The sequence below is a fragment of the Cinclus cinclus genome, chromosome 1 (assembly GCF_963662255.1).
Source record: "Cinclus cinclus chromosome 1, bCinCin1.1, whole genome shotgun sequence".
NCBI lineage: Eukaryota > Metazoa > Chordata > Aves > Passeriformes > Cinclidae > Cinclus > Cinclus cinclus.
Window position 1 is genome coordinate 64,334,185 of NC_085046.1, and position 21,744 is coordinate 64,355,928.

At 38.6% G+C, this 21,744-nt stretch overlaps 1 protein-coding gene across 1 annotated transcript in view; it reads left to right on the forward strand.

Annotated features, from left to right (window-relative positions):
* CAP2 (cyclase associated actin cytoskeleton regulatory protein 2) overlaps positions 1-21,744 on the forward strand; it is a 55,124-nt gene that overhangs the window by 27,297 nt on the left and 6,083 nt on the right. The window contains exons 4-7 of the mRNA XM_062498866.1: positions 6,276-6,419; positions 6,640-6,725; positions 8,454-8,559; positions 20,728-20,917. Coding sequence (XP_062354850.1) covers positions 6,276-6,419; positions 6,640-6,725; positions 8,454-8,559; positions 20,728-20,917 — 526 coding nt within the window. The remainder of the gene's footprint in view (positions 1-6,275; positions 6,420-6,639; positions 6,726-8,453; positions 8,560-20,727; positions 20,918-21,744) is intronic.

Consider the following 21,744-nt stretch of genomic DNA (forward strand, 5'->3'; position numbering starts at 1 on the left):
GGCCTAACAGAACACTATCTCCTTGCTACCTGGAATGCCCTGGACCCCACTGACATGGACTACAATCACAGCAGCAGGATTGAGGAGCAGTAAATCGAAAAGTTGAAAGCAGTTTATTAGTGTAATTGTTCTTGTTGATTAATTGTGAGATGTTGCCTGTGTGCCTCAAGAAGGAGGACCCTTTCTTGTTGAAAATACTGCCCACAGAAAGCTGCAGTGAATGAGAATACAACACACAGAACACTCAAGTCCATTTAAAAAATAGCCGGTCCTAGCCAAGGGCAGCGGGTGTGATTCTGCACTGCTGTCAACTGATGCACGCAGGTTGTATCAGACCCTGGATTTCTCCACTGGTTAGAAGTGATTTGTCTTTCACATTCCTCTCCATTTGCCCTGCCTCAGAGTTTACATTTAAAAATAAACCCACAAATGACTAAAGTAGTAATTTGTCATGTAGGGTTACAGTTTGGTATTCCCTGCTTTTTTTCCCACAAAGGAAAAAACTGCTACAGCTGATATTGGCTGTTAGATTGAGAATTTTTGTGCTATCTAACAGGAATAAAAGCCAAATACCAATTAAGTCACTTTGGAAGCACACAAATGTGTCTAAGCTTCTGTGCTGATGAAGCTGACCAGACAGTTCTGCAGATTTGTCCCTCTGTGTCATAGTCCTGCTGCTGCACAGCAGTGAGTTGAAGTAGCAAAACCTCTACTGTTGATCAGTACATTAAATACTTGTTACACCACTATGTTGAAGATTTACAGTCTAAGAAAACTAGTCCATAATAAATTAATGTCTTTCTGTAGGTAGGTAGGAGGAGAGGTTTGAAGCCTGAAAATATCAGAATACTAGAGGGACATGAATGTAGTGATCTCAGAGAAGAATTTTGGTTATGGTCTCTACAGCCAGTCAGAAAATACTTGCAGAGAAAACATTGGATTAAGGTCCAGTAGGGTAAAAAAAAATTATATTTTATATATACTTAAATAAATAAGTTATTTCTCAGTGTAATCTCAACATTGATTCCATCCAGGCTATGAAGTTACAGAAAAAAACACAGGCTTTTCTTAAACTACATACATACAAAAAAATGGACAAACTTAAAGTCTTCTTTCCAGATTTTGAAAATACAAAAAAAAAAAGGGAAATTACAGTTAATTAAAAACTATTTCAGTTCTAGAATCACAGCTACTCATAGCAGAAATGGATCTCACTGGTGATCTTATTCCTGTGGACATAGAATGGGCTTCTGCTTATCAGCTTTAAACTGTCAAGGTAGGAATGTTATCTAAGGTGTTTTTCTAGGCTCTCTTTACAGTAATGGCCAGCACCTCTACAGTCCCATTTCTTCATATCTATTAATGTCTTCTAACATATAGTCATCTAATACCTATTAATACGTGGAAAGAATTCCTCAGGGATGTCTCGTTCTTCATTTACAGTAGAGGGAATCAAGTCTCAGCTGAGAGCAGATGCTTGCCTGTTAAATTGTTAGAACTGAGTGTGGTGGTTGCTATCCGTGACATCTTTCATCCCTTGAAAGGATGAAATGTGGGATGGGACTGTACTATTCTGTACAGTTTGCTGTTTGCAGAGATAATGGCTGTGTCTGTGTTAGTGTTTTAGCTCACTGAGGTATTTCTCCTTCAAATCAGCCCCGTTTACTATGTCATGTTTCACATTATAGAGCAGCTAAAGGTGTACAAAGGGGGTATCTTTCTGATGAAGTTAAGTGGAAGATACACTCCCAGGCAGCATCAAAACCACGATTTACAGCTAGTCCCAAATAGCCCCCCTCTTACATGTATACTGTGAGTGTCGGGGCCTTAACACAAAATGTTTTGCTCTGCAGAACCATTCCTATCAGGCTGCACTGCTTGCCAGCACATACAAAGACACCTGATTTAGATCAACTCCATGTTTCAAACTTGCCCCTTAAAAATACAAAGTAAATACGATGGAGATTTTATGTAAGTATGAAGGAGAAACTAACAGAATTGTACACCATGGAATAAAGGTTGTAGTCACGCTGTTCGGGTTGCAGCTGAGTAAAATGAAGGGGTTGTTGATCCCAAATTCTCTTAAGTTTTCTTTTGCTGCTTCTATGCCAAAGGTTGCCATGCCCTCATTTTGCATAACTTAAAAGGGTATTTGTTCTCTTGACATGTTTTTTTCATAATAGGTCAGGTTGATTTAAACACTGTAATAGTGAAGTCTGAATTGTGTTGCCACTCATCAACATAAAAATCCTTCAGTAAACAATCTCACCCCTCAAAACCATGTAAGATTAGCTTAAAAATACATCAGATCTTTAAAAACTATATTTTTATTTACTTGCTGTGTTTTGTGCTTTTGTGATTCATGCTGGCAGGTTTCTGGACAACAGTAGTTGTCCAGAAAATACCCATTTTCCCAAATTAAAGCTGAGATTTTCAAGTAATCACTGGCTCAAGCAGCCAAAATTTTAGCAAGCCATTCAGTTTAGTGTGACTTTACAGGCAGATTTCAAACATCACAAAACCCAAAACCAGCTATTCTCTCCTGAACTGAGTGCCTGTGCCCCAGTCCTATTAAGCCTGTGATCTGGGGAATTTCTTGTGTGGGTAATGCAAATATGTGAAGAAGATAGTCTGTGTAGTGTGGTCTTTTGGAATACTGGTATTCCAGGCCATTTTATGAGACTGGGCTGAGACTGTAAAGTCTCTGGAGCCAAAGCCTAAGGCAGTTCTTGTACCATGCTGGAACTTTTTTGGAGTGTTTTGGCTAATTGTGGCAATAGTCTTGCTACTCTTGATTTTGTAATAAGAACTATAAAATATTATAAGCTGGCTCACTGTTTAGTTATTTGTATTTAAATGACAATCTGGTTTTAATCTTTTTTAAGAAAAAAAGGATACTGGAAATTACTTCTGATATTTGTCAGTTGTGCCCATGCTGCATTTTTAAGCATTTCAGCAAAACTGATATTATAATAGGAATTATGTTTATAAAGAGACTCTTAAATTTCTGTTAAACAACTGTGCTGTGTCTTAAATGACAAGAAATGTTATCTAGCACATGCCAAAGGCATGCTGAAGATTTTTCCAACAGTTCTGATTCATCTCCTGGAATTCAGTTTTCTTAGAGATACAATATAGACAATAATTTTATAAAGTCAGCTGTTTTAATATTCATTGCAATAAAGAGATTATTCTTCTAGAACCCTCAGCACAACTGTTTCTGCATTGTAAAGCCAAACAAGACTGATTACTGCCAGAATTAATGAGCCTTTCTATACCCATATGCCATATACACTGTAATTCATCTGCAGTTTAATCACTAACTAAAAATTTAGAACTGAGGCAGAAGTGAATTAAGTGATTCCTTGCAGGCTGTGTTCCTGTGTCTAACCCTTACACAGAAACCTGGATGACAAGAAGCTTCCACAAACAAACACATTTTGTGCAGCCATTGCAGAACAGGATGAGTGCAGAGTGAAGGGAAGGCAGACTCTGCTGCTCTCTCACATGGGACAGAGCTGAGCAAAGCCTTAAGCCCACTCTTGTGTGTGACTGCAGTGCCAAGGGAATGATTACCTTGAGCAACTTTCCTTAGCAATACATATTTCACCTTTAAAACTTGCACAGGTTCTGTGAAATTAAATAAATCCACTACATTTTTCTAAACATTTCTTATAAATATTTAATTGTTAGATAGATTATATCCTGTGTTCTGAGGGACAGAAATAATCTCTGTACCAATGACAGAAGATCCTCAGAAAAGTTGAGAGCTGAGAGCTTTTCTAGAAGAATAGAAGAAAGTGTGGGTCACTGTGGGTTATTCAGAAAAATGTTTGACCCTAATTTTGCCTTCTTATCTATAGATATCAAAGTATTCTGCAAAATAAAACAGCTATGTTAACACTGTTTCATATCTAGGAAATTGTAACACAGAAAGCTAACACAGCTTTCCTGAAACCTGATAACAATTTCATAGGAGAGCTGCAAAGAGTACCCCTATTTAAGGACTGACTTTTCTCTGCACTATCCACAGAAATGTGCTGCCTCCCAGTGCTGTCTAGATATACCAGGCATCTGTGGAGCTGTATTTTTAGCCCTGATATTCTCTTTGTCTGGAACTGAGCCATGAAGATTCACAGTAAGCTAAGGACTGTAAATATCCCTCAGACTTTATGGGAGGAAAACTGGCATAATATCAAAGCAGAACAAGCACTTTCTTAAATTTCAGTTTTGTTAACTACTGTCATACTTGAAAGATTTCCCTGAAAAATAAGAAAATACACAACCAGCTGCAGCATGTTGTAAACAAGCGAAAATTAGAAAGGAGAATTTCTGCAGACTTTATCATGTTATGGCAACAAAGTCATATTTTAAGAACTACAAATCATGGAGGTTTTAGGGCTTTTTCAGACTTGATCATTTATGTTGGTCATTAAGTCATCAACAAAAAGTCTTTTCATTTCCCAGTAATACTGTAAATATTTGTTTTCTCTCAACCCATTTTGTTGTAGGGAAAGATCAAATATCCCCATGTATTTCAGATGTATAGCTTTTCTCAAAATTACTCCACCACTGAAATGTTCAGGCTCTGTGGGTGGATCAAAATAGTTTTCAAAATACACAACCTCTTTTTGACATGTGTCAAAAGTGCCTTTAACCTGTGTTGATCCATAGGAAACATGCTTATTCTAAGGTGACATAAAATTCTCTAATGCTGAGGTCTTCTGGAAGGGTGAAAAGAAATACCTTAAGATGACAGAGATCAAGCAGGACATATGTGCCCATCATCTTGTGTGTGTCATGGCAGCATTAGTCCTCAGGCTCATGAGGATTAGTTATCTCCAGCAATCACATCACAAATAGTCCTGGAAAAGCTGAGAAAAAAATGGAGTTCTGCTACATCCTGAGTGAAGTGCCAGGAAGAATCAGAATGGTGCACTGTCTTTGGTGGGACATTATATGGGTTTGGTGAGCATACTTTTTGCAATACTATAGGGTTGCAAGGTACAGCAGTTGTTTTGCTTGTAAACTGATGACTCCATGTCCCTCAATCTGCTGTTTTCTGAGTGGAAGAAGTTTTCCCAGTGAATTAGTTTTCTAAGTTAGTTTTTCTGAGACACTGGACCAGTGTGATTAGCATTCACTTTGCACAGGAAGGAGTTTGGATAGCTTCTGCATTCATTTTGCTTTTCTCTTTGCTCCAGACACTATTTCTTCCACTCAGCAGTCATTCCCATGGATACCATCCGTTTCTGATTAACTCAGTAGAACTCCCCCAAACCATGGCCTGCAGGCAGTATATTTCCCATGAAATCTTCCCTTGTTACTTATAGCCAAAACATGAAAATGTACCAAGAAGGTTCCAATAAGGAAAGGTAAAATTGATTTTGCCTGCAGTGTATTACTTTCTCAGTCTTGTTGCCAGATGATAACAGGCAACTAACAAGAAGTTTGTGTTTCTTGGAAAGAACAACTTGGCTATATAATTCCATGTCAATAACATGAAAAACTCACGCATCTGAAGAAGTTCCAGGGATATTAGATGAAAATCACAATCATTCCGCTAACTCTGATCTGTGGGGTCAATATGGCTCTTAATCTGGGCAGCATGTGAAGATGTTGCCAATGCTGAGAACATTTTGCTACAACACATTATTATACCTAATGTCTGTGCATTTTATCACTGCAGCTATAGGAGGGTAATTAAAATGTTACTGTAATGTAGAAATTTATGATGACCTTTCTTTATGGATATTAAATCAGTAGTCAAGGAGGACAATATTAAACCATATGGTGCTTTTGGACCACCCACTGTTAACTACAGTGTCTTGTCTCCTTTTCCCTTTCCTTTCCTTTCCTTTCCTTTCCTTTCCTTTCCTTTCCTTTCCTTTCCTTTCCTTTCCTTTCCTTTCCTTTCCTTTCCTTTCCTTTCCTTTCCTTTCCTTTCCTTTCCTTTCCTTTCCTTTCCTTTCCTTTCCTTTCCTTTCCTTTCCTTTCCTTTCCTTTCCTTTCCTCTCCTTTCCTCTCCTCTCCTCTCCTCTCCTCTCCTCTCCTCTCCTCTCCTCTCCTCTCCTCTCCTCTCCTCTCCTCTCCTCTCCTCTCCTCTCCTCTCCTCTCCTCTCCTCTCCTCTCCTCTCCTCTCCTCTCCTCTCCTCTCCTCTCCTCTCCTCTCCTCTCCTCTCCTCTCCTCTCCTCTCCTCTCCTCTCCTCTCCTCTCCTCTCCTCTCCTCTCCTCTCCTCTCCTCTCCTCTCCTCTCCTCTCCTATTTTTTTCAGAATGAGGTGGCAATGCTTCTCAAGCCAATATCGGAGAAGATTCAGGAAATCCAGAACTTCAGAGAAAGGAACAGAGGAAGTAAGATGTTCAACCACCTCTCAGCTGTCAGTGAGAGCATCCCTGCCCTTGGGTGGATAGCAGTGGTGAGTGACACACATGATGGTTGGGAGGGCTGTTAATAATCTGGATGTTGTGGCCCAGGATAGTTCCAAATCTTACAGAGCTCTGCAGTCTCATCTGTATAGTTCAGTCTACTACACCCAAGAAGGTAATAAACCTAGTATGTCAGGGGAGGTGTCTGACTAATGTTTTACTTCCTTTCTCCTTCTGTTGTTTCCTGCTACCATGGGGTGATGGTCCTAGTCTCCTAAACCAGGCCCTTATGTCAAGGAGATGAATGATGCTGCTACCTTTTATACTAACAGGGTATTAAAGGACTACAAGAACAGGTATGTTGCCAAGCTCCAGTATGCCCTAGCCAGAGAACAGAGCATTAACCATACCAGTAGGATTCACAGTGCTATCATGGAAAGTATTTTGTAAACTAAAAAGCATTTAATAAAACCTTCTTGCAGTAGTATAGTTTCCCCTCCTCACCTCTGACCTGCAGCATGCTGCAGTGAGAATGGCAGCAGCATTAGCAGTGCTGCTTTTCACTCTCTGCACATTTTAAGATTATTTTTAATTTTTCTGGCATTCCAGCATCATGAGCTTATATGCAAATGCATATTTACATAGCAACGTGTGGCTAGCTGGCTGCTGTGCATCCTCTTCTCATTTGTGCTCTCATACTGTTGCCGTTCTTGCTCTTGGCTTGAAAATGTGTATTTAGGTGGTAGATATATACAGCTTCAAATTTCATAGCTCCTAATTTTACTTTTCTCTGTACCACTTCACTGTTCTTAAAGAGCACAAAGAATTCACAAAAACAGTTTCATAAGTGATACCTGTGAACTCATGGAGAAAGAGAAAAAGATTCAGGTGCTTCTTATGCCCTCTTTGAAAAGTCATGTATAAATCCTGTTGACTTGGTGCTTATGAAGGCTAGATTTTGGCTCTTGATTTTTACATTCTAGTGAAGAATTGTCTTTACTATTGAACTTATCCTCTTTAGTGAGGAAAACTTTAAATATTAAAACTTTCCACATGTATTTGTATTGCTTGTCTCTGTATAAATATATATGATATGCTATATATAGTATGTTATTATTATATATTATTATATATTATATATTATCCTTAAATCCTGATTTTACCTACTAAAGGTAGTAACTGATGCTGGGATAACTGATGATTTTTACAACAAAGTACTTCTGCTGGAGAAAAAAATGTCTCATGCAATGGTATACATAGAGAAGATTATTTAAGTATTTAATTCTTCCTTTAATGAGGAATTCTTTTCCTGTTTTTCACTGAATCAGACCACAATGTCTTCCAAAGTATGGAAGTCTCTCCCATGACTTCAGTAGGCTTTGGATTAAACCTGTTGACCCAGGTCCTCCACATTACTAAGGATCAAATTCCAAAGGAAATAAATAGAAGGTAGACACACAAATCCTTGTAAGCCATCCCTATTCATTAATAATTTGTTTTAACTATGGACTTCATCTTACAAGTGGTTTCTCTCCACATATTTCCTGGTCTCATTTATAGTCCCCCTGGAGGACTAACGATAACGATTCTAAAGCCAACTTGTGACTTGTACTTTAAAAATTCCTCATGTATAAATATTTTAGTCTGTTGACTGTAACATGACCCAGTATTGCCCTGGCCACATTTGAACATGGCAGCCAGAATATTTTACAGAATCCATTGATATTTCATTTTCCAAAGTTCAGCACCCTGAAACTGAGTCTGGGTACCTGCTGCACAGCTCATTGTGCCTTTAGTGCTTTTTCAGGTGACTTTGAGCCTGAGAAGAATGGTGACACACACTTCTAGCAGGAAGCACTCTCTGCTAGAGGCATCTTTTGCCCTTGTTTGAGCTCTAGAAGGATCTAGAAGCTTCCCAGTCTAGTAGCCTCAGTTTTTGCAGCACTGGGCTGGTTGGCTTCCTGCTAACTGATTTGTCCATGGCTTTAAGGCGGATACTGGGTTTTACCTGCTTTAAGCAAGAGCAGCACCTGCTCTGTGTTTTTAAGTACATTCCCACATAAATATTGCCTCTGTTTTTACAGTGACACGCGCCATGTTGATTGGGTGAAGTCATATCTGAACATCTGGTCTGAGCTTCAAGCTTATATCAAAGAGCATCACACCACAGGTCTCACCTGGAGTAAAACTGTAAGTACTCTTTCTTTCTTCAAGAAGAACCATAAAAAGACAGTAAACAGTTTGTCTTTTAATGCGGGTCATTAGCTCAGGAAAAATAAATAGATAGGCCAGGAACAGAAGTTGAAAATTTGGGAAATTTCATGATCCATGGATTTCCTGACCAAGCCAATACATGTTTGAAATATAAGTGGAGGTGTTCAGGCCGGTGTGGTATGGGTTTGGAGGAAAAGAATTACTTGGGATTATTATAGCCTGAGCTGAAAATGGTAAAGAGAGGCAGATACAGTTCTCCATGCTTGTAGAAGGTAGGAACAAGAACAAAATACAAAAAATTGAAGGACATGTCAGACCAAAGGAAAACTGAGGGAGCATGTCATGGAAAGGAGAAGGCTGATGGGAAGAATCTGAATAAAGAGAGATATTTAATAACAGGAAAGAGAAAGGCAAGGGATATATAACTTTATAGATGGATAGCTTTATAAAACTATTATTTTAGACATACAGAAATAACTATTGGAAACAGAGAGAATAAATATAACTGCATACCTTGTTATTTATGCTCCTTGTATAACCTGCTGGTGTGTGCTACATCTGAGATGATATCAATGAATATTTTTGTTTAAGAGAGGTGTAAACTTGAAAAATTGATTTTATGTTGGGCATAAATGTAAGAGTTTACGTCCACTGTCTACACTGATGCAGTGTTCTATTTTACTTTAATAATGTGCTCATGTTTATTATTGGGTTAGGAGAACTGCTGAAATATATTAAAAATGTAATCAGCCTGCTCTTTACTGATACCATCTCCTAAACCTACCATATACTTGCACATGCAATCTTTCACACCAAATTTATATGTACACAAATATCATTAATTTTTATTGAATGACATTCAGAGGACTAATACAGGCTGAAGAACTAATTCAGTTCTCAAAATAAACAATTTTAAGAACTTGGGAACATAGGGAAGTGAACTTTCAGATTAATGGCCTTCCAATCCAAACCATTCTGTGATTCTATGAAGTGTAGCTTAACATGGAATAAGAGCTGGAACACCTTTCCTATGAAGATAGGCCAAGAGAGTAGGAATTTTTTCAGCCTGGAGAAGAGAAGGCTTCATAGAGACCTTTATGTGATCCTGCGATATATAAAGTGGGCTTGTGAGAAAGACTGAGAAAGACATTCCCAAGACTTGTAATGACAGGACAGGGGGCAATAGTTTTAAATTGAAAGACTGAATATAAGGAAGAAATTCTTTACTGTGAGGGTGATGAGACACTGGAACAGGTTGCCCAGAGAAGCTGTGGATGCCCCATCCCTGGAAGTGTTCAAGGCCAGGTTGGGTGGGACTCTGATCAGCATGGTCAATGAAAGCTGTTCCTGCCCATGGCAGGGGGTTGAAACTGGATGATCTTCAAGGTCTCTTCCAACCTGAACCTTTCTCATATTCTATGGTAGCTGGAAAAGATGTTTTCTCTCTCCCTCTATGGAGGTTATAACCATGTAAGAAAATGTAGGTTGCTCGTTCACAGCAACAGATTTCAGCTTTCTGTTCATACCCTTCATGAGATATTGTACAAAGCCTTTCAGTTCTCAAGTATTTGAGACAAACACGGGAGAGAACCATGATCTGTGTGTACATACTGGTCTGAAGCAATGCAAAGATGTTTGAACATGATAAATTAGAAGACTGCAATTACTGGCTATGTTGTAAGTTTCTCTAGTAAAAAATTTAAAATATTAAATATGATTCCTTTATTTAGTACAAAATTTAACACTTGGTACGTCCTATTCTATTATGATCAGCAAGCGTGAGAAGACCTAATGATTTTCAAATTATTATTACATAAGGAAAAGCAATTGTAGTACCCCATTAGCTGAATTAGCCTGAGAATCTGGGTCAAAATCTGTTCTGTTAATACAATAAAAGAATAGTCTTCACCTTTAATAGAACTGCACAAGTATGGAAATAGTGTTATGAGGTAAAGGTTTGTTACAGCCATTTGATCAAACAGGAGGAGCTCTCAGTGCGGGTGAGTACTGGTAGTCTTACTCAGAAGGGTAGCTGTTGCAGATTATGCTTGACTGGTCGTAAAACCAGTACCTCAGCCATCAGTCTTTAGATTTCTCGGCCTTCAGCGGTGCAAGAAATTGCTGAAATCTAGGTGTGACTTGTTTATTTATATTAAGCATAGTTTCCTGCCAACAGTGCTCATTCCATCATGAGTGATGAGCCCGTAACTGCATCTGAAGTACTGATTTCACTTCACTTTGGATATCACTCATATCTGGAAGTTGTCTTGGAAGTATGGCTCATTTAAATTATCCTTTATATGATATGAGTCTGAAAGATTAAATTTCAGACTCATTTTTATGGATGTATATATTTTTTTTAAGTTTTACTAAATGTGTGTGTAAGAAGATTAGAATCCAGTAAGTTAGGAGGTTGTTTAAATAGCTTAAATGTTATTTAAATATTTCAATGAATCTTGGTAACAAATACATTCCAGAAAGCAATGAATTGCTCAAGTGATAATTTCATTTTTGTTCTACATTTTAAAGTGAGAATGAAAGTCACAGATTCACATTGTGTGAAGTTAAGCATAAAGGTCTGCAGAATCAGGGTCTAGACAGAAATATGGTATATATAAAAGCTGCAGATATATTCCAGACACAGTTGTTAATCATTACGCACAGCAGCTTCCACTTACATGCATCAAAGGAAAAAAAGGAAAAAGCAGTAGTTTGGCAAGGCATTTACAAAGTGGAACATTTATAAAAGGTAGACATTGGTGTAAAAAAGGTGTTTTATTACAGAGGGAGAGAGAAAGAGAGAAATGTCTTGGGGCATATAAGTACAGATTTAAAATTGTGTTATACTAATAATTTACCCTTCATACCTGCAGAAGTCAACAAAGCAATGCATGAAGTTTCTATAAAAAGCTCTTAAGTACCACATTTGGATATTTTTTAATGAGAAGGAAGAGTCAGGAAGAATATTAACTACTGCTTCTCTCCCAGCTGTATTCTCATTGCATGAACTCCAGCACAACCTCAGGAGCCTAGATCAGAGGATTTCCTTTGCTTGGGTTTCCAAAAGGAAGGGGACAAGATTTTTGAGTTTGCACTTGGCCCCCTAATCTATGGGTGCTATATGCTGTGGTGTGCACATTTTATGTCCATGAAATTTTCTAGCATGATGCCATTTCCAGCCCCCCCATGGGCTTCCATCAAGCCGCACAGGCAGCTACAGCCAGCCTTGGAATGGATCACTACTGTATACAGGAAAGTGTTTCTGGCTCTGGCAGCAGGCACAGAGGCAGACACTTCAGAGGAAAGAGAAAGAAATGTCTTAATAAATTAGAAGACAGACACAAAAACAGGTGCAAAGGGTTGAAATAATGGCCAAACAGTCACTTCTGACAATAACAGTTCTCTCTGTCTGCTTTATATAAAGTTTGTGATAAAAACAGATGTTCACAGATTTTTTGGATCTAACACAGTTCTGTCTTACTTTGGTTCTGCCAAGATGTGTGACAGTATTTTGCTTCTTAAGGGCACCCTATTGAAATGTGTGTGACTGTGAGGAGAAAGCCAAGGAAACAGTGCAGAATGTGGTGTACTTAAGAATACACTTAGAAGGAAATAGTGTAGTAAACTAAACTAACAAAACTAAACTAACAGAAGTTAGACTTTTGTGCATCTGCACCTGTTTTGCTCCTCATGTGGAGGGGTGGTACAGAACTGGACTGGACTATGTAAATTGGCATTTCAAGGCATGATGGATATGGTTAGGATATTTGATGGTACCGTGTTCACAGGGTGAAACTATGTATCTAATGTACCGTTGTGAGCAGGATTGTCCCAGAGAGTAAAACGTTCCATGTATTTTCAGCATAATCTGAAATAATAATTTTCATTGATTGATTGTGCATATGTCAGAGAAAATGTTTGTCAGTGCAAGTCAGATGGATTTACAGTATTTCCTCAAAAATGTAATTTTGTAGCTCATTATCTTGGATGCAAAGTGTCATTCTGCCTCCTACACCCTGTGCTGAGTGGCCATTCACTATACTCACTACATCTCAATTTAGCCATCTTAACAATGGGGACAATAGCAATTACCAGCCTAATGGAGACTTGTTTTAATTTGCTACCAGATACAACATTCGTAGATGTCAGTGAGTCTTTGGAAAAAGCTGTTGTTACAATGAAATATTTTAAGTGCCCAGGGTAGCATTTTACCTATGCAATAATTGTCATTTTTTGCTTGCTACAGCTTTCTGTCTTTAACTAACAATCCACAACTGTAATAATGACCTGTCCTTTTTCAGTTCTTTCTGATAAAGAGCAGGTGCCTTTTTTCCTTTTTCTTAAAGAAGGGATTCTATTCAACCATGCCTCTTTCTACCCAAAACTTCTTTTTGGTGATGCAAATAAATGAATAGCTGTAATATAATCTCACAAGAATGCCTTATGAAAAGTTTGTTTGCTACAAGGCCTGCATGAGTAATTTGGGGGAAGTGAAACTTCTGCTCCTATTTCTGCAGGTTAACCTTGCAACAAGAAAACCAGTAACAATAAGAGACTGCTGTAGTTTTCCATATATCAAATAAGTGCTAAGACAGAAATATTGCTCAAAGATAATTGTATTGACTGTTTCAATTGCAGGTGGATCTGTACTTAACTTTTTGTTCTTTGTATACAATAGTAATATAGGATAGATTTTACCACCAGGTTTCTTTACAAACAGGAAATATTTAGAAACTAGCAGTGAAATTTCATTACAGTATATAGTTTCTAATACAGAATTTCACTCAAGCGATGAGTGAAATCCTCTCCCCCTTTACAAATCAAAACAACTAAGGATGAAGTCTGCATATCTTTAAAAGCAGTTTAGATTTATTTAAATCCTGTTTCCATTGAAGCCAGCATCTTCAAGGTTTCTTTTTATTCCTGAAATTGCATTTTAAAAAACATTTATTACTCCTTAGATAGTCCTCTAAAAACATTCTTTAAAAGCTAAAATTCTCCACAAGCTCCACACCAAGAAGTACCATCATAATTCCTACATTAGCCTTATTGAGTGCAATTATCCTAGTCTCAGTGCAGACTTGGGCATTTTATTCTAAAGTAATTACCTCCAGATATTTTTATATAAAATGGCCCTGCCTCTCTCCTGTTCTATCAAAACATTTTCCTGTAATACATTGTCTCTGTACATATTGCTGTGAACAAGCTGCAAAAGACCAACTTCTGTAGGCAAAAACCTCCTATTATCTGTTCATTATTTCTTCTGTGCTGTGTTTAGTTTGACCTACTTATCAAGCAGCCATCGTCTGAGCCACTTCAGGAAAGCTAAAGGTCAAAACTGTAGTGCCAAATTCCAGCCACAGCTACAACTGCAATCCCAGAGGCCTTATTCAGATAAAAGTAAGGGCAACACAGATATACCAGTTTAAATGCCTGTATCTTGGATAAGGTGTAGACATTTCCACAGTGCTCAGTTTTTCTCAGTGAGAGCCTTTTCTCCCCTTTTCTGTATACCTTCCATTCCTTTCTCTACCCTTCCTTATTCCCTATTTCCTTATATATATACTTTGGGGATTTTTTATTGCTAGAAAAAATTGCATCCTTTAGTTCCTAGTGTTTCTCTCTCAGAGAATAGGCAGTGTTCTGGTTTTTGGTACAGAATCAGTTAAAAAAACTTGCTATCCTGACACCTCCACTATAGTTGCCTCTTTGGTGGAGACTGCCTCAATCACATCCCTGTTCCTTTAAAAGAAAGTATTTTTACTGTCTTATTCCAACAGTGGCTGAAAATATTTGTCTTTACTCTGTATCAGTTATATTCTCTTAACTTAGACCAAGCACCATTCAGACATGTCAAGGGAAAACCTGGGCAAGGCATGCAGCCTAGTGGAAAAGGGAAAGGAATTACAAAATTAAAAGTATGCAAAATAGGAAGAAAAGGAAAGGTACATCTGTTAAAACTTTGCTATCTTGCTAAAGGGATTGATCTTCTTTTTAACCATTTTTTTTCTTTAAGTTAAAGATGGTTAAATCTGCCTCTTGGAGCACATTACTTGCTGGCAATTACATTATCTTGCAGTTCTCAAATGATTTAGAAGACCATGGCTGTATAAAACATTTCTGGTTGGCTAACTCTGCAGATGTAAGCATCATTTTAAATCCTGAACAGGTGATGTAGAGCAAAAGTATATTGCAGGGGTCTGCAAAGCTTGAAAACTCTACAGATAAATAATTATGCTGAGACTCAGTAAAAAGAAAAGAACCTGGCCTGGTTTTTGTTGTTTTGTGTTCTAACTGACAAAGATTACAGGCCCTGTAAGTCAGTTGTTTCATTCAGTAAATTGCAGCTCTCTAGGCAGCATAACTCATTGCAGACAGGTGGCTTAAATAGGGTAGGTAATAGAACTGTTGTGCTAAGCTACTTTTACACAAAAAACACCTTAACAAGAGCTCTGTGCCCCTGAGTCATAGTCCACCTGTTCCCAGAGGTCGATACGTGATATTTTGAGCTTCACAATTGTTTTTGGCTGTGCATATGTATGGAAAGAACAATACAGAATGCTGTAATCATTTTAGATGTGAAACTGGGATTACTATAAAGGGGGAGAAAACATGTATATCTGTCCTTCCTTCTTTTTTTTTTTTTTTTTGAGAAGAATGTTCTCCATTAGGATTCCTGTTTGTCTGCTGCCATGAAAAGAAGGCTTTTTTGTAAATTAAGGGAGGGATTTCATGACCTCTCTCTAAGCCACCTGTTGCTTCAGCTGCAAATAGATACTTACCTCTTAATAGGAATGACTGACAAAATAGCTACTATATATCATACACATGCATATATCATTTATTTATGCATTATATAGATGCTTATAATCTTCTGGCTCAGAGTAAAATCAACCATTGCAGCTACAAGAAAGGCATTGTTCAGATGCTCCACAGCAGGTTCCCAGCACAAGAACTGTGTTCCCCTCAGTTTCCGTGCTGCACTGTGTCAGCTGAAAGCTGGATAAACAAAGGGGAACGTTGCGGGTGTTTGTACAGGGTCTGGCACATAAGCCCCTCATATCCCCAGAGATAGGAGCCTCTGACTGGGGCTCCTTGCTGCTGCAGTACTACAAATATAGTAACAGTGACATGGAAGGCTAACCCAGGGAGCTGTTCAGCAAGAATAGCTCAGGAAATAGTAACATCTGCGATAAGACATAAAAAGAAATTCTTACTGACTCTCAGTAGCTGGGTTCAGACCTGAAGACACGTCAAGCTGCATATGGCCACCAAAACTTGGTGACAGTATGGCATCCAGAGCACTTATGTTATATATGAACAGCATTTTATTTCTCTAACAAGACTGGCTTTGCCCTGTGCTCTGGGGGAAGAAAGCCTTCAGAAGAAATGTGCTTAACAAGGCCCAGATTCTCAAAAGCAAAGGGCTTCACTCAGCTCTCTGTAATTTCAAGGAAATTAAATGAAAATTTCATCCAGGCAGCTATCTCAACATAAACAATCATTTCTTTCTTCCAGCAAGCCAGTTAGGTGAGAAAAAGAAGCGTACCTCACCCTTCTGCCAGTTGTACAAGATGAAGGTAGAAATACAACATATTTCAAGGCTGTACCACAATCCTGCGAACCCTTGCACAGTGACATTTATCAGACCCAGCGCAGCAAGCAGCATCAGACACTGTCACTGAAGGAAACTTTTCTGCCATAGTCAAAGGGAGGCCCTTGGGCCTCTCTGCAGATGGCTTGGGGGCTATCCAGCAAGGAGCAAACCCTGACCTATTCCTGTCACGCCATTTAGAGCATAGTTGGAAGCTGAAGACAATTTTTTTCCCTGTGAGGAAATTTCTGGAATGTTTTCTCCCCTACAGAGCTCTTAGTACATGGTCACAGGGTCTGCATCTCCTGTTCCTGATAGGACTTTACTCAGAGAATTACATTTTCCTCCATTTCAAAAACCTCCAGGAGCACAGTTCAAAGCACTTCAAGTTCACTATGATGCAAAGCTACCAGGTTAAAAGTTATAGCTTACTTTTGTGTTACATTTTCACGAAGTAAGGACGACTCTGTCTGTTCCCCTGATAATTCTCACTAGGGGCATGTTTGTAAATGATGGAAAAATGACCACATAAACCTGTTAATGGGAGCAGTCAGCTACCAGTATAACTTGACGTGGTGTCTACAGACACCACAGCATGGAGAACAGCAGCTGTTGCTGAGGCAAACAGCTGAAATAAAAGAGGAAGAAAGTCAGCTTGCAAACAAGCGCCTTCACTGGTCCAAATGGCTCCTAATACTTTTTATGCAAAGACACACTGTTGTTAACATCTGCGTGGAGTTAATCTGAAGAGTTGTTTGCAAATAGCAAAGCTGCTAAGCACCTGCTGCTTTAGGATAGATGAACTTTTGTGGGCATGTAACATGCTATTTTATTCCCAGCAGCTCTCACAAACATCACCGTATACAGAACAGAAATGAATGGACTTTTTGAAGGGCACTTTTGTTGAAATTGGATAGGATTATACACAAGTATTACCAGATACCAGAACAGTTTAAGAGCCTGGTTCAGAAATATTCTAGAGCCTGAGGTTAAGTTGTCTTTGAAGAGTAACTAAGGAAAGCGAAGTAATTGCCAGTGACTGAGGTTGCTAACTTGAAGGTTCATTTATTAATAGATGTAAAAATTAATTTTAAAAACAGTTCCTGGAACTACTTCACGTGGCTGATTTTTAAGTTGTCCTTTACATCACTGTGTGTGAGTGCAGCACAGATCCCATCTTCCTGGCGTGCAGGGAATGCAATAAGTGAAATGTGTATTCTGCATTTCCAGTTCACTTTGGCACATTCTGCCCCCTTTTGAGAGTTTCTCTGAGTCACTCTCCCACAAAGAATTTCACCTCATTTGAATATTTGTTTGATTTCAGTTAGGTACATCAAAATGGCATAGAAAAGAAGACTGTAGCCAGAGTTAGACTGTACCCTCCTTCCCAGCAGGTCTGTGTGCCCTCTCATTAGTGAGACTTGTCTGTCTTTTCCATGCCATTTATTTCATTTTATTTCAGTTCTACTGGAGGAGTCCATGCTGTAAGATGGGGGATCTACAGTGAAGCAGTTAAACCCTGTACTTTAGAGACCTCTTTTCCTGTGATTTGTCCTTCAATTTTGCCTGGCCTAATTTATGATTGAAATTGTTTGCAGTTTCCAGAATGGCCCTAGATGTTGAGAATAGCATGCTACGATATCAGTTAGCTTGTAACTCAGGTCTTCAACTAGACAAGATTTGCCATGCAGGAGAAAAGCTAACAACCAGGGTTCAGTCTGTCATTTATTTCTGTGACTGCACAAAATTAAGAGGAAAACTGGGAAAGGTGACAGAACCTCAGGTGTCTTTATTTTGTGACAACTTCTATGTTCTTAAGTAGATCTAACTCAAAATCTTTTTCACTCAGTGGAGATAACCACTGACTTTGGTGGAGGGACCAGGCTTGTAAGGAAAAGAAAAGGCAGATGGGGCGGCAAAGGCAGATGGGGCAGCATGAGTACAATAAATAAATTTTTTTCTTACTTTTGAAACCCACTTGAAGGACTAGAATGTCTTAGCTGCTCAAGAATTGAGATTTTTGAGTAGACTTGTTTTTTTTCATCAGTACTGCTCTAAAAGGAAAAAAAATAGTTTCCCAGATCCTTTCCTCCACCTTCTGTTTCTTGAAAATGGATATGATAACAATCTCCAGTCATACAAAACCATGTCCAAACTTAACTGATGTGTTTAAAATCCTTTCTTTTATCTGTACTTTGACAAGGTAGTTCTTTCAGAGTTCTGGGAGAGAGGTGACCCACTTCCACTGATAAACTCCTCTGAGTTTTACTTCCATCTCATTACATGACATTCCCATACCTTAGTTGCCATTTGGGAAACTGCCTTTGATGCAGTACTCAGCAGCATTATTTTAGCCCAGAGTGTCTTGCATTGATCTGTGATGGCCTTGAGTTTGACACTTGAAGCAAAGAGACTGCCAGAGTGACCTACCACTCTGTGTTATATGCAGAATACCCAGATAGCTTCCAGAAATTTTCTCTCTAATGCATCTCTGCAGCATTTGCACAATTTGGATGGTGTTAATTCTAAATGGACGTGTGAGTATTACACAAGTTTCTGGAAAATCACAGCACTGTATTGGTAGGCAGGTGGAAGCAGTAGGTGTTTTTGAGAAATCAGATGTCAGTCTGGAATTTGGCAAGCAGATTTTCATCTCAGACTAAAAGTTATTAGCCACTATCACTACTGCTATTAATTGCCTTTCATAAAGCATACATAATTCATAACTGCATGTTCACACTGTGAATGGTGAGTGCCATTTCTGAGTATTTGAGTGTTTTAAAAACCGCTGCAAATGCAGTGTTCATAATTCTGGATAACCAGGGCATAGTGGATTCAGTTGCTATGGTTGCAGGCAACAGAAGGGGAAGATCTGTATTGCACCTCAGGCAGCAATAACTGATTGTACCACTAAATCCACTTACATTCCTTTTTTTATTTTTTTTTTAATTACAGTAATTCACAGTTCTGCTGACTCTGCTGCAGGTAACTTCATTGGCATTAGGAGAAGCAGGGAACGGGCACTGTAAACTGAGGGCCCAGTGAAGAAGTTGTCCCCAACCTAAAACTCTGACCTATAAAAAGGAAGTATGTAAGCCGAAGCTCTTGAGTTAAATGCATCCATGCAGCAATGGAATGTCTCTAAAAGCAGCTGACTTTAGTCCCGGTATATCTTGACAATAAATGATAACTGGTACCAAAAGGAGAATCTCCTAAAGAGATCTCTTAGGAGATCTTGGACTTTTATTTTGTTTTTAATGTATATCTGAAGAGTAAGTAAAATAGCATGTGGACCTCAGACCCTTTCCTGTTACCAGCTTGGGATTATAGGCCAGAACAAGTCCTGTGAGATGCATGAACCGGATCAATACTTTTCTGTTTCAGTTTAGTGGAAAGCAGAAAGAGTACTACCATAAGTGGTTAAAAATATCCTCAGAGGCCAGTTAAGCAATATCTGTTTCCAGGATGGATTACCAGGGATTCACTAACAACCTGTAATTCTTAACAAAGGTAGCCAGTTAGAGGAGCTGTGACTCTTTAAGTCACTATAATTTTCCCAGTGTATCTGCCCACCTGTTAATATTTGTTGCTGCAAAGCACAGAATCTCTGTAGCTAGCTGAACTCATCAGAACCAATCTAATTTTCCCAGTAGTTCTTTTAAAAATTCCTTCTGTGCTGCAGAGAGGTAGGATCAGAGTGACACTCAGCGGCAGGATAGTAAAAGTGATTCTCAAGTTCTCTCTGACATCTATTATTAGCATGTTAGGGCATTCTTATAAAATTTTAGTCAGATAGTTATTAGTATTTTCTGTCAGTTTGATAATATTCTATGTAAGCATTGTAATTCAGATCAAAATATATACTTTGATTATGCAAACTGAAAGAAAGATTGTTACTTACTTTGCCAAGGCCCCCTTCACTCACAGCTTGTGAGTTGTGGTCTCCTGCAAATGAAAAAAAAAAGAGAATTTAAGAAGTTGAACTAAAGACTCAAGAATTGAATTACAGAATCAAGATACTTGAATCACCATAGTTTTACATTCTGTGGTATTTGAATCTTTACAGATAACTTGAACAGTTCAAAGAATAGCATGTTACATCTTGCATACAATGTGGCATGTTCCCTAAATATAGCTTTCAATTCATGACCCTCTCAATTATTTTTGTAGTACCAAAACATTTCCTTTATCTGAAAAAACAAAAAAATCCTTTTTATGTAAGTAAACACTGGAATAAATTATGGAATATTTACTGTTAAAGGTTTTTAACATCAGCCCTTACAAGTGTTTGAGACAAATATTTTAGGTGGAGTACTTCTGCAGTAAGGGTAGAGTGTGGGCTGTCAGTCTTTCTAGCTGTGCTTGCTCAAGTGCAGGAAAGGATTCATAGGATTATATTCTATTATGGAGCCAGAAATTCTCCTAAGGAACCTGTGGCTTTCTAGTCACCCGAGCTCACAGCATTCAAGGATGTTAATAAATAAGAACTACTGTGATACAGTGTTCCTTGAAACACTGTACGTAAAATAATTTCCCTGTGTCTCCAACAGGGTCCAGTTGCATCCCCCATGTCCATGCGATCTGTTCTAACCAGCGGCTCCTGCCTTTCCCCGCCACCTCCGCCACCGCCGCCCCCGGGACCGCCCCCCATCTTGGACACTGAACCCGCAAAGGACGAGGGGACCGCATCTCGCTCAGCCCTCTTTGCACAGCTTAACCAGGGAGAGGCGATCACCAAAGGTCAGGAGAAAAGAAATCTAATTGTGATCCAGGAGTCAAACTGCATCAAGAGCTGTTATACGGATTGCCATAATTTTCACAGCATTTTTAAGTTACATTCTAGCAGCTCAGATCGTTCTGAGGCTTGCAGTGGTCTGATGGAGAAGGCTGCTTACCAAAACCTCCTTTAGAGAAGCCACAGCACCCAAATAAGTTCAGTATACCTGACATTCACACCATTTAGAGGTATCCTTTTAATTTTAAGGCAGCCAAGATGGATATCTTCAGCTGGTCAACCTCTTAAGTTGCAATTGCAAAATTGCAGTAAAAGTTTTATCCCTCTTTCTGACTCACATTGAGTGTACAAACCTGTGTCAAATGTCATACATGTCAGGTGAAATAAAGCTTTTTGTATTAATATTGGACAGTTGTAATTTAAGTGTATGTCTGTGAATTTAAATACATATGATTGATATACTTGCATTTAATGCTGCAGGGATAGGTCAAATATTGTCATAAATAAGAAAAAAAACCTGTCTGTTGTACAGATGGAAAAACATGATACAACAAGCTCTCAGAGCTTGCTACAGAGAGGGACTTGGAAAACATTATGGGATTTTCTGTTGAAGATACCAAGAGCCCATCCACAGTCGAAGAGGTTTTATATGATCTTCTAAAAGTATGTCAGCAGTTACACTTTAGTTAGTTAGCCAGGTAAACCTTGAGGAAATTTAAAAAATGTAATTTCAGAGAATAACATAACACAATTACAAACATGCTTCAATATGAGCACTTATAGGATTGGGAAATAGACTCTCTATCACAAGCATCCTTTTTTTTTGCTTGTT